At 45.0% G+C, this 13,212-nt stretch overlaps 2 protein-coding genes across 2 annotated transcripts in view; one reads left to right on the forward strand and one right to left on the reverse strand.

Annotated features, from left to right (window-relative positions):
* The window catches only part of MRTO4 (mRNA turnover 4 homolog (S. cerevisiae)), a 2,606-nt gene extending 425 nt beyond the window's left edge, over window positions 1-2,181 (reverse strand). Inside the window, 7 exon segments of the mRNA XM_009889974.1 lie at window positions 261-337; window positions 757-908; window positions 1,428-1,495; window positions 1,679-1,760; window positions 1,854-1,957; window positions 2,027-2,085; window positions 2,154-2,181. Coding sequence (XP_009888276.1) covers window positions 261-337; window positions 757-908; window positions 1,428-1,495; window positions 1,679-1,760; window positions 1,854-1,957; window positions 2,027-2,085; window positions 2,154-2,181 — 570 coding nt within the window.
* A 68-nt stretch (window positions 2,182-2,249) lies between these two features.
* EMC1 (ER membrane protein complex subunit 1) lies at window positions 2,250-13,209 on the forward strand (the record flags this gene model as incomplete). Its single annotated transcript, XM_009889994.1, has 23 exons — window positions 2,250-2,329; window positions 2,512-2,636; window positions 2,916-2,981; window positions 3,149-3,242; window positions 3,697-3,825; window positions 3,980-4,106; window positions 4,469-4,618; window positions 4,975-5,142; window positions 5,742-5,813; window positions 6,302-6,361; window positions 6,603-6,725; window positions 6,947-7,043; window positions 7,769-7,885; window positions 8,835-9,034; window positions 9,253-9,402; window positions 10,011-10,172; window positions 10,418-10,537; window positions 10,794-10,931; window positions 11,387-11,560; window positions 11,719-11,929; window positions 12,144-12,228; window positions 12,723-12,852; window positions 13,072-13,209. Coding segments are annotated over exons 1-23 (2,916 nt in total), but the record flags the coding sequence as incomplete, so codon positions are not given.
* Between the last annotated feature and the right edge of the window lie 3 nt (window positions 13,210-13,212).

Raw genomic sequence — 13,212 nt, forward strand, 5'->3', positions numbered from 1 at the left:
GGCCAGCCCAGCAAAACCACTTACAGTAAATATCGCTTCCAGGCGGGAACTGCAGCAAAGCAGGAGCTGCAGTAATTGCTGCAGAGTTTTAGCACTCGCATTAGAAATGAGCAAGGATGTTTGCTGCACCCCACTGACTGATACCCAGAAGTGCTGCTTGCCTTCATCCAAGAACTCACACCCTCCAGTGGAATTAAGCTGAACAGTTAATTATTTTGTATCAGGGGAAATAGTAGCTCATGTGTTACAACATTACTCACCAGGACACGGGCTTGTTCAGGGGTGAGAACATCCCCTTCTTTGCAGACTTCGTAATCGGAAAGTAGCGTCACCACTCCTGCAGGAACAAAAGCTCTTGGAACAGGCTCAAAATACTAAAAAAGGCCACTGAAATGTGAGGAGCAGAGCTACAACTCAAACACTGCCCTTTGTAGCGTATGCCTTTCCATGCAACTATTGGGACACCCCGAGAAGCTGGGTGGGATCAACTCTAAAAAAATCCCACATGTGGTTTCCGAACGGGATGCCAATGCCCTAGGCTTGGCTGGAAGGCTGTTTTTTTTCACTCATCCTTTGACATCAGTTTGGGGAGAATGGTGTGAGAAGAATATAATGAGTTCTAGCACCAGCTGAACAAGTTGTCTATCAGATTTTATCCAAAACTAAGTTCTATTTGATTATTTAACATTGTCCTTAAAAGATCATATCTGTGTGGACAAAAAACCCAAAGCTTACCTTCTTGGCCGCTTCACGTACCTTTCTTTAATGCCGTTGGCAATCCCAGCTGCCGTAACTGAGGCTCCATGGAGTGGGGGAACTGCTCCAAGGGCCCTGTGTCCAGGCTCACTGCGTATGTCGCCTTGTTCCCTGCGCGGGCAAAGTCCACTTCTTTAAATTTGGAGAACCACCTGTGACAGGGAATGACAGCTTTAGCTGCGGAGAGAACATTCCTTGGCTAAGACGGGGATTATGGCACAGCCTGCCGTAACTTCTTCCCCACTGCGTCAGGGATGGCAGAGAAAGACAAGCGGAAAAACCTCATGAGATCATCACTGCTTTAAGAGAAATGTCAGGAAGTAGAGTAGTCGAGTGAAAAAAAAGCTGCTCAGCATTTCCTAGAATCGTTACGGTTAGAAGAGACCTTTAAAATCATCGAGCCCGACCATTAACCCAGCACTGCCAAGGCCACCCCTAAACCATGTCCCTCAGCACCACATCCACCTGTATTTTAAATACCTCCAGGGATGGCGACTCCACCACTTCCCTGGACAGCCTGTTCCAATGCTTCACAACCCTTTGAGCAAAGAAATTTTTCCTAATATCCATCCTAAGCCTCCCCTGGTGTAACTTGAGGCCATTTTCTCTTGTCCTATCGCTTGTTTCTTGGGAGAAGAGACCAGCCACAGCAGTGACAGATGCGTACTTACTCATCCACCTCCTCTCTGGTGCGGTTAGTGAAGAGGAGACCAACTTCACCTCGCAGGTGTTTGCTGACCTGAAAGAAAGAAGCCGTCTGCGGGACTTGGGCAGCACCCAGGGACTTATCTTCTGGGGTTGTGAGCTTTTGTGTCACGATACGGATGGATTCAATTAAAAAACCCACGGCACGGTGACCCGAGGAAGCTCTGTCATACCTTGAGGTTTTATTCCGCGAAGCTTTGGGATGCACATCCCCTACCTTGTGCAGATTCTCCTTGTACTCGCTGCTCGGCTCCCGGCCCAGCGCCACCATCATGACTTTGTTCTTCCCGAAGAAGATCCTGAGGAGGAGGAGATGGAGATGGCAGCCGTCAGCTCCGGGAACTCTCACCCCTCGGCCCGCAGCCCCTGCCGCCGCCGCCACCCGGCCTCACCTGCTGTGCTTCCAGGCGTTCCGCACGTCCTTCAGCTTGTTGTTCCTCATGTTGGCGACGGAGAAGACGAAGATGTACTTGTAAGTGTCCACGCATCGCCGCAGCTGGAAGGGCAGCGGTTAGCGGGGGCCGGGGACACCGCGCGGGGCCGGGCCGGGCCGCACCGCACTCACCTCAGCGATCAGCGCCTGCTTGGCCTCCAACCCTTTCCTGGGCGTCCGCGTCAGGGAAACTGCGGGGAGAGGCGGCGTTAGGGCGGGGACGGGGGAGCGGAGGGGAGACGGAGGTCGGGGCACTCACCCTTGCGGTCCCGCTTAGACTACGGCATGGCGCTGCCGTGCTCCGAGGCCCCCTCGGCGCCGGGATCGGCGCCGGGATCGCCGCCGGCCTCTGACCATGGCGGCGGGGCTGGGGGCGCTGCTGTTGTTGCCTGTGGCGGCCGCCGTCTATGAGGACCAAGTGGGCAAGTTTGACTGGTGAGTGCTGCAGGAAAGCTGAGGGGGGGTCTTCACCGCGCCGACATCCTCCTCCTGCAAGCAGGCCCTGTGTCCGCCCTGCTGCCTCCTCCGGCAGCCGCCCGTCGGGCCTTCCTCCTCCCGCCACCTCAGCGGGGCGCCCCGTTGTCCCGTCTAACCCCGGCCCACTTTTCCTCTCGCAGGAGGCAGCAGTACGTGGGGAAGCTCAAGTTCGCCTCCTTGGAGGCTTCGCAGGGTTCGAAGAAGCTCATTGTGGCCACCGAGAAGAACGTGGTGGCCGCCCTGAACTCCAGGAGTGGTGAAATCCGTGAGTGAAGCAGAGTTTTGTTGTGGAGAATATGCCTGTTGTGCTGGGGTTAATGTATCAATCAAGTTACACTGGGTTTTTATACTGATAAATTAATGCTGGTGATACTGCATTGCCAGATGGGGAGGATTCAGCCGGCAGTTCAAAAGCTGTTGCTTAGGGCAGGCAGAGTGTTCTCTGCATAAGCTTATTGCCATAAAGAGTCTAGGTTTAAAAACAATAACAAACAAATGCCTTTGGGGTACAAATCTTGTTCTCACTTAACTGTGTTTCCTTCAGTGTGGCGCCATGTAGACAAGGGAACCCCCGAAGGAGCAATAGATGCGATGCTGATCCATGGGCAGGGTAAGGAGAATATGCAGATGGTGTGCTGGGGCTAGCAGTTGTCCTTGTACATGGGATCTCAACCATGTGTTAGACCACAAGTTGAATTTGCCAGAACTCATTGCCTTGTTGATCTGTGGTAGGCTACAAGTTCGATGTTCATCTCCTTTTCTTCATTTCCTGGGCAGATGCCATCACTGTGTCCAATGCTGGACGTATTCTGCGTTCCTGGGAGACCAACATCGGAGGGTTGAACTGGGAGATGTCACTGGACACTGGCAGGTAGGCTTTGTGTTTGAACTGTCTCTTTCACTTTGTAATCCTGGTCTGGGAAGGAAGGGGTTGTTGACCTTGTTTGGACTTCCATTAACAGGAAAAAATAGTTAGACGTAAGGTTTCTAAAATAACATTTGGCTGAATTCCTCAGGAATCCCTGAACCTTGCTGTTAAATCTAATGCTTTTTCTATTTCTTAGCAAACCAGTAAGAGAAAGAGATACAAATATTTTTCATAGATGGATTTTCTCTTTAAATATACAACACATTCAATCTGTATCTGGTTTGGGGTGTTTGGATTCCTGCCTAATACTGTCTGTTAGATCAGCAAGGGTAGATAAACTGGGCTATAAACTGTACTTCAAGTCTGATGTTAAGTGTTTGAAGAAGGTACAAAGAGTGTGGATTTTTTTCCTAGAAGAAAATAACTTTCTAACTTATTGTCTCTGACCTGTGCTTAGTTTCCAGGTGGCTAGTTTGGTGGGGCTACAGGACGTGGTGAAATATGTAGCAGTCCTGAAGAAGGCAGCTATCTCTCTTCACTACCTTTCCAACGGGCACCAGAAATGGGTGGAACACTTACCAGAAAGGCAAGAAAATATTTTTAAGTAGAAGTGTAAACTTCTGACAGGGAGCCTGTTGCCTTGGAGAGGAAAGGATGCTGTACTTGCCCTATGCTTTTGAAAACACCTGAAAACAGTAATGTGAGAAGTCAGTGCTTCATGGTTGCTGCTTCTCTTGCAGTGAGAATACTCAGTACCAGCTGTTGTATTCCCATGGGACTGGAGTGATCCATGTGCTTGGAATTGTTCCCCAGAGCCACTTGAATGTTTTAACCTTCAGCGTAGAAGATGGAGAAATTACAAAACAGGTAGTGCTCGATTATGGATCCAAAATACTGAATTTGATGTTAACAAATGTACTTCCGATTAGATGGGTTGTAGCATGGTGTGCAGAGTTGTTGTTGTAGTATAGATAAACTTCCCTTTCACTGTGGCATTGCCTACACGCCAATAAATGGATTTCACTGCTGAATGCCCTAAAAGCAAAACTGAATTAGACTTGTGGCTGTTAGTTAGGACCATCCTGTAAATCTCAGCCTGATAGATAGTTTCTCCCAGGGTCATTGGTAAAACTAATTCCGACTTAAATTCTTGGTTGTGTCCAAGTTGGTTCTTTGAAGATTTTGTTCTGTTGACAACTTCCTCTCCTTGTCTGTGTCGCACTTGGCAGGTCAGAGTAGCAGCCCCGTGGTTGAAGAGCTTAAACAGCGTGTGCAGCGTGGTGGGGGAGGCAGTGCTGGTGTGCATGGACATGGACACGCATTCGCTTTACGTTTGCTCCTTGGAGACGGAGCAGGAGATGAAGCAGATCCCGCTGCAGGTGAGATGTACTGAAAGAGCATTGTATGTAATTCATTGTCAAGCTGGTTTGGTGCCTGACTGAGCCTGGCAGCACAGGGGTTTTCCTGTCAGTAAACTACAGAATGATTGAGCGGTATGTGGGGGAGCATGATCCATAGCTTGAGGGAAGGGAGAGAAAACTTTGTGTTTGTCTAATCATTCCATCTGGAACGATGTCTTCAGAGCTTGGCTCCAATGGGAGCCTAGGCCTCCTTGCTTCTCCTTTGTTTATGGGGAAACCCTTCATAAAGGTTGTATTTCTGCTGATAAAAGGAAGGTATTCATTTCAGTGAAGAAAAAGTTCTCATGAATACATACGTTTGTTTCCTGTCGCAGTCACTTGACCTGGAGTTTGCTGATGGCTTCCAGCCCAGGATATTGGCCACTCAACCCAATGTAATCAGTGCTTCACGGACTCAGTTCTTCTTGCAGCTGTCTCCAAGCCACTTCTCTCTGCTGCAGTACAAACACGGGCTGCTCAGCCACCTTCGGGACTTCCAGCAGGTAACCAAGATAAATCTACTCAAGCGAGAGGGCCAACTACAGCTTAGAATTCTTTAAAACAAACGCCTCCGTAGTAAGTGTTCTGAACAAACTGCAGAGCTTATCACTGCAATTGTGCTCACAGCTGCAATGTTTGAAAACCATTTGATTTCACATATACTAGCTGCTGAAGTATTTCCAGACATCGGTATAAGTGTGTTTTGTTGCCAAGAACTGTCAGCATTGGGGTAGTTTCCTGGTTTTGAGGTGGATATAGAGACACGTGTGTCTAAGAGGCCAGTGGTGCAGCAGTAGTTTTGCTAGGCCAGCTGAGAGGTTTTGAAAAGCAAACAAGCTTTAAAAAGCTCAGTACCACTGAACATAATGGTTCAAAAGCTTGTGGCAGGTCAACTGTTTACATCTTTGAGAAGTATTTTCAGTCTTATAAGAGGTAATTTTTTTTTTTTTATTTGGAGAAGCAGTGAAATTTAAGATTTGGCTGTGAAAGATCATCTGTTTTTAATTCTAGTATGGCTTAATTTGCTGCACAGGTTGGTTTTGGTGGGGTTTTGAGATTTTCATGTTTGTTTTATGTTTGCCTGCTATTTTTTTCTTTCCAGGCAGCTCTGGTGAGTTTTGCAACAACTGGGGAGAAAACTGTGGCCGCTGTTCTGACCTGCAGGAGTGAACTGGTGAGTGCAATTTGCCTGTGCTGCGTAACCAGCACAGCTCTAGTATGGATCTGCATTGGGGGTGGGTTCCACAAGTGTTTTCTTTCATAGGCCAGGGATGGGTAGTCATTTCAGGAGGAGGAAGATTTAATTAGCTTCTTAGATATGTGTAGACAATGGTAATGCAAACAGGTCTTGACTGTATCCAGCTAAGGCTACCTCTGGCTTGGTGAAGCATGCTCTCCTGTGTGCAGCCTGTTTCAGCCTTGTGTATTGTGGGTATGTAACCTAGGAATTGGCTTTACTGGTCTATAAAGGATTTCCGTTCCTAGGGCTACCAGACTTAAAAAAGGTCTCATTTTTATCAGGAATAGAATAAAATAGAACAGAACTGTTTGCTGCCTGTTTTCAGAGTCAAGCTGAGGCTTGTCAGGCACTCAGAAATGTACCATTTTTTATACTTGTACTGGGGTCTGAAGCCATGTTATCTTTTCTCATCCTCGTTTCAGAAATCTGGAAGTTCTGATGGCCTCGCCGCTGGAAGTACTCTGGAGGATTCCCAGAAGCAGGTATGAAGTGCACTTGTTTCCAAGAACAGTGAAGTTCTTGACAGTCCATTTTATTCCTTTGCATGCAGGAACAGAATGAAAAAGCTGTTACACTGTCATTTTGGAGACTGATGTTTTGTAGCAGCTCTATATATATAATCTAAAAATATCTTGAAGCCAGAGTTCTTGCTGAGTATGAAATCCTGCAGAATGTGGTGTGGCATGTATGTTTAACTCAGCTATTTTCTGCCTCTTGTTATAGGAATCCTTAACCTGTTCCAATCAAACCTACAATATTAATCTCTACCTAGTTGAAACTGGACAAAGATTGCTGGATACCACAATTACTTTTAGCCTGGAGCAGAGTGGTGCCAAGCCACAGCAGGTGAGCAGGGAGAGATTATTTCAGTCCTGTGGTTTATCAGACTTGCAATGCTCTCCCTACCCTGATTTGGCAGGATTGGTAGAGCCCTTCAGACAAGGCAAAAAGCATTCTGCGGATGCGCCACATTACATTCTTTGCTCTTGTTTCACCCAAGAGTTCTGTTTTCTCCAAGGAGATGATGCAATCATTAACCTCACTGTTTTTCCTGCTCTTTTTTCCAGCTATACATCCAAGTTTTCCTGAAGAAGGATGACTCTGTGGGCTATCGAGCCTTGGTGCAAACAGAAGACCACATGCTGATGTTCCTCCAGCAGCCAGGTAACTGGCACAGTTAACATACTCTATTTTTAAGAGTGCGCACCTTGTCACTGTAGGAGAAGAAGAAAACTCCCAAGTCCCAAATGATTATATTTTATCACTGCTTTCTTTGGAAACCAGCAAAAAGAATTTAACTGTCCTGACCTAAATTCCATTAAATATTCACCCTCACAAGACATCTCATCTGAGAAAACAGTATTCTTTGTGTAGACAGAGCCTTTGAATTTCATGGGGTTTCTGCAGATTTCAAAACTCTTTTTGTAGGATGGTAATCTAAGTCCTGTTGTAGATCTTCCTCAAAGTTTCTTCAGAAAAAATCCTCGTGGCAAAAATGTTAATTTGCAGGAAGAGTTGAAAGTCCATCTCAGCGACATGAATTTTCTAGGGTTTAAAAGGCATCCAGATGTTCACACTCTGTATCTCTTATTTAAGATAGACTTAATGACTGTAACCCTTTTAAAACATCAGATTGCTTTTGCTGTTCCCATGGGCTTTTTTTTTTTTCAACAGTGGCTCCAGTTGAATAAAGTATTTGTCTTTTGTGAAATAGCGAATCACGTGATATTAGATAGTTATATACTACTTTGCATTTCATTAAGAGCAGTGATTTGTATTTGAAGGGCCCACTGAAAGATGTTTCTATACTCAGTGATGATTTTTCTTCCAAAAGCCTATTCCCAGGTATTAAGTTGATTTTCCAATATTCTACTTGTTTTTCTTTCCAGGAAAAGTTGTCTGGAGTAGAGAGGAGTCACTAGCAGAAGTGGTAAGCTTGGAGATGGTGGATCTACCTCTGACAGGTGCACAGGCTGAGTTGGAGGGAGAATTTGGAAAGAAAGCAGGTAAACCATAGATTTAACAGAATTACCTTTGTGAGTTTGTTTTTCTTCCTGAATAAATGTATTTACTGCTTTCATTTTCCTCTGAGCTGAGAGTTAGGATTCCGATCTCTACTGACGGCAATTAAAGTGAGCAGAAACAAACCCATTTCTGTCTAAACTTTAGAAGTCCAATGCGAAATGCAGATGACAAGCGTATTACATTGTTATATTAAAAAAAAAAAAACAGTCAGCAACAATAGGAGGGATTTTGGCCATCTCTCCTAAGCATTTCCTTTTGACTCTTTCTGGAAGACTTATTTGCAATAGCTTTTGTTTTTGCTTTGTTTTGTTTTTCTTGCTGTCCTGGATGCAGCCATTCAAGGTAACCTCAGACTGCATGCAGTGTTTTCTAATGCTTCTGACTAACGCTTCCTAGTGGAACTTGATCTCTCTGCTTGCTTTCCTCAGTGGTGAAATATAGTTAAAGTCTGGTGTTTTGCTTATTTTGAGAAGCTAAATATAAACCCTGATTGGTCAGAGTTAAGTATTTTTTTACTTCAAGGGCTTCTCTTGCTCTGAGTAATGAGTGCAAAGGGAGATATAGACCTTATAGGTGGGTAAGCTTTAGGTGGGCACTTTCTGTGAGTGTACCAGTCAGAAAGAAGGACTGCAAAGAAAGAGATTATGTACTTTGCAAGCAGGTTTGCTTTCAGTTGGTGAGGGTGTCTTTTGGAATGAGCGACATAAGTGCAAAGTGGGAAAAGGTTGGTAAATGCCAGAGTCTATCATAGAAGCATTAACTATAATTCTGCTATTCTGGAGTGGGAGGCAGAGGCAAAGAATTACCACAGGTTCATGCATGGCAGCATTACTTCAACTGGCTGGGGCCATAATTTCACTTACAGAGTGGAACATAATGTTTTCCTAACATCACATAACCCCCTTGTTACCGCTGTTGGTTTACTTACAGATGGTTTGTTGGGGATGTTTCTGAAGCGGCTGTCCTCCCAGCTTATCCTGCTGCAAGCCTGGACCGCCCATCTTTGGAAGATGTTCTACGATGCCAGGAAACCCCGGAGTCAGATTAAAAATGAGATTAACATCGACAATTTGGCCAGAGATGAATTCAACCTCCAGAAAATGATGGTGATGGTCACCGCTTCAGGAAAGGTGAGGAAGCCAGGGTAGGAATCTAGACTGTAGCAAAGAGTATCAGCTCTGAATTCTCACTCCTATTTTTAGCCAGGCTTTAGGCAGAATGTTTTGTGGTAGCTTTGAAGAGGGAGTAAGACTGTTCTGTCTTTGTCACATCACAAAGAAAGATGCAGTGCTTGAATGCAGGAGATGTGTTGTTCTAAACTTTGGCTTTACTATGTCTCTCTGCTCAGCTTTTTGGTATTGAAAGCAGTTCTGGCACCATCCTGTGGAAGCAGTATCTCAGGAATGTGAGACCAGGCTCCTCTTTTAAGCTGATGGTCCAAAGAACAACAGCCCATTTCCCACACCCTCCGCAATGTACCTTGCTTGTTAAGGACAAGGTGAGTCCCTTTCCCCTGTCCCTCCACTTAACGTGCTTAGCATGGAAATCTGCCCTTTGAAAGGGTGGAACAGAGTATCTTTTTGCGTAATTTCTTGTTATCGCTGATGTGGGAACAGGAGGAGAGTGAGAGCTAAAGGGAAGCAGACACACAATCCTAAAAAATTTAAGGATGCTCATTTTGAAGCCTTTTATTGAAACAAATAATTTCATTCAGTTTCTTAGGTCATGTGAGATAAATCATATGTGGCCTCTATTTAGCTAGGTGACAATGGCTCTTTTAGCTAGCTGCAGGATGTTTTGTACTCCATACGTGAGGGAGGAGGAGACATTATTATGTGTTGAGACAGCTTCAGCAGGTGGCAGGTAGATTTAGTTAAAGCCATGAACACTGTGTTATGTGGCAGCATGGTTTTGATAGAGAAATGCGGGATAGAGCATATGTGTGTCTAAACAGAATATTTTGAGGATGGAATAGCTGAATCCAGAGTATGAATAGTCAATACCGGCAAGTAACAGAAAACCAGCTCTTTTGTCTGCCTTAGAAATAAGGTTTTTTTGTCTTTTGTCTGCCTTAGAAATAAGGTTTGCATCTTGTTTGTTTTTTAGAAAACCAAAATGAGCTTTCTGTATGTCTTTAACCCCATCTTTGGCAAGAGAAGTCAAGTAGCTCCCCCTGTTTTGAAGCGTCCAATTCTTCAGACTTTGCTTCTGCCTATTATGGATCAAGACTATGCCAAAGTACTGCTCTTGATCGATGATGAGTACAAGGTAAATTGCTTTGCCTGGAGGCAGTTTTCTTCATGTTCTGGTTAATTATTCCCCTCCCTTTTGAAGCAAGATAAGTAAAAAAAATGCTGTCGAGTCACATTTCCCATAAAACTATGAGGTTATTCTGGTAAGACAGACCTCATCCTGATAAACATGTTTGAAATAATTTTTCAGTCTTGTTTTGGGTTTTTTTGTGTGTTTGTGTCAGTTGGTTTTTAACCTGTGTTTCAATTCTTCTTTTCCAGGTTACAGCTTTCCCAGCAACTAAAAACGTCCTTCGCCAGTTAGAAGAAATAGCCCATTCTATCTTTTTTTACCTCGTCGATGCCGAGCAGGGAAAACTGTCTGGATTTAGGCTGAAAAGGGTATGGAAGACACGCTACAATCTAAGTGATGTCACTTTCCTAAATGTCCTCTGGATAATGGTAGATCTTTTCATTTTGTTTATGGAGTTTTGCTTGAAATAGAAACAGTTCAGCTGATAACTTCTGCTAGGCTTCAAAATGTGCCCAAGCAAGTTAAAATTTAAAAGCAGAGAAAGCTCCCTGTGTCTTACTGGTGGAGATGGTGTCTTTTGAGGACAAGATAAAGCCTCCTACATCATGCTTTTTTTTCTTGCAGGACCTGACCACAGAGGAGAGTTGGGAGGTGATCATACCCACCGAAGTACAGAGGATAGTGACCGTGAAAGGGAAGAGGTCCAATGAGCACGTGCACTCCCAGGGCCGTGTGATGGGAGACCGCAGTGTTCTCTATAAGGTGCTGTTGGAACTTTTTGTTGGCTTTTTCTTGCCTTTTTGTTGATGCATTATCTCACAGGAAGATCTCAGCACTGTTTCTAGGCACTACGTTGAGATTAACTGCCCTGTGGTGCCATTTTTTTCTGTATATATGCATCAGTGTCCATAGCCTCCTGCAGAAGATGCTAATTTTGGTGGAGATTTCTTGTATAAAATGTTTTCATGCAGCAATTAAATTGGTCAAACATCTGATGATGGGGAAATATGTGCTTGATCTCTTCAGGTGATTTGTGCTAATAATTTGGCAGGGGAGGGTGGAACTCTATGATCTTCAAGGTCCCTTCCAACCTAAACCGTTCTATGAATCTAATAAGATATTCTGTTTATTATATGCCTAGTCCCAGATGAAATGCAGATGAACGAGGTGCCTGTGGCACTAAAGTGGGGTTCTCAGTTGTTTTTTTATTTCTCCAGTCCTTGAATCCAAACCTGCTTGCTGTGGTGACAGAGAGCACGGATACGCATCATGAGCGCACTTTCATTGGAATATATCTGATTGATGGGGTCACAGGCAGGATCATCCACTCGTCGGTACAGAAGAAAGCGAAGGGACCTGTCCACATTGTCCATTCGGAGAACTGGGTGGTGGTAAGAAGTTATTCTTATCTTGTTCTTTACGTTTGGGGGGTAGGGGCAGTTCCTGAACCTCTCTGGAGAAGACTTTTTGACCATTCTCTGTGATTTTTCTGCTACCTCTGTATTATTGCCTCTGCTTGCTTCGTATTCCTGAAAATCTCTTGTTTTAGTACCAGTACTGGAACACGAAGGCACGTCGGAATGAGTTCACTGTGCTGGAGCTCTATGAGGGGACGGAGCAATACAATGCCACAGCCTTCAGCTCCCTTGACCGCCCGATTTTACCTCAGGTCCTCCAGCAATCTTACATCTTCCCATCTGCCATCAGTGCCATGGAGGCCACCATCACCGAGCGTGGCATCACCAGCCGTCACTTGCTCAGTAAGTACACTTGGTCTGTCCTGAATGTGTTTATATGACCAGGTTTCACACTGAAAACCGAGCAAAATGCAGTTTGCTGCCAGAAATTCTGCCTGTGGGCTGCCCTGGACTCCCAACAAGTTCAAGGACAAGCACCAAGAGAGCATTTATGTTAGGTGTTAAAAAATGCTGTCAGAAATCATCATTTTTAAGATGCATATCTTCTAATTTACAGTTGGGCTTCCCTCCGGAGCCATCCTCTCCCTTCCAAAGGCTCTGCTGGATCCTCGCCGCCCAGAGATCCCTACGGAACAAAGCAGGTAAGGAAAGTGTGATAACTGCTGTTCCTGGGCAGCTTGGAAGAGGGATGGATTTTGTGTATAATATAGTACTGTGAAGCAGAGCAGCTTGTCCTGGACAGATTGAGGGCAATTCTTGCATGAAATTAAACGAGGTTGCTTTGTTTCCGGTGTGTGACGATGGAATAAATTTGTCTGTAATGAAGCAGGTCCTACTGTTAGCAAAACCAGCCTGTTGTCTGCACTCTAAGACGTAGCAGTCTGAGTAATTCTCTGGTTTTTAGAATGACACTTATTTTTCAAACTTCAGAAGCCTATAAGGAGCCTGCTGTGGTGTAGTCAGACCCAACTGGCAAGTTTGATTTTTCATCCTGAAGCAAAAATGAATCTGCACTGGGAAAAGCTGCTAAATTTGCTGGTTTAGGTCAGCTTATGTTGATCAAACTAGGAAACACACATGATGTCCTCTGTGTGCTGTTTGATTGGGTTTTGATTTCTCTTTAAATGCCTTTCAGAGAAGAGAACCTGATTCCGTACTCCCCTGATGTGCAGATCCACGCCGAGAGGTTTATCAACTACAATCAAACCATATCCCGAATGAGAGGGATTTATACAGCCCCCTCCGGCCTGGAGTCTACTTGTTTGGTGAGTACAGGGCGGAGGATTCAACGGAAGGCCGTGGAATTTGTGGGCAGAGCAGCGTGATACCGTAGCCTGTGGCAGGGAGGTCTGTAACTTCTGAAGACCTGGCTGCTTCCCGCTTAAACATTTCTTTTAATCAGAACTATAGACCTCAGTCAATTGTTGATGGATCTGGTTTTCTGCTGGAAGTTGAATTACCAGCTCGTGATCTTATCTCTTTAGGTTGTTGCATATGGCCTGGACATCTACCAGACCCGAGTGTACCCATCGAAGCAGTTTGATGTCCTGAAAGACGACTATGACTACGTGCTGATAAGCAGCGTCCTCTTCGGGCTGGTTTTTGCTACCATGATCACAAAGAGA

The sequence above is a fragment of the Charadrius vociferus genome, unplaced genomic scaffold, assembly GCF_000708025.1.
Source record: "Charadrius vociferus isolate BGI_N301 unplaced genomic scaffold, ASM70802v2 scaffold838, whole genome shotgun sequence".
In the NCBI taxonomy this organism is placed as follows: domain Eukaryota; kingdom Metazoa; phylum Chordata; class Aves; order Charadriiformes; family Charadriidae; genus Charadrius; species Charadrius vociferus.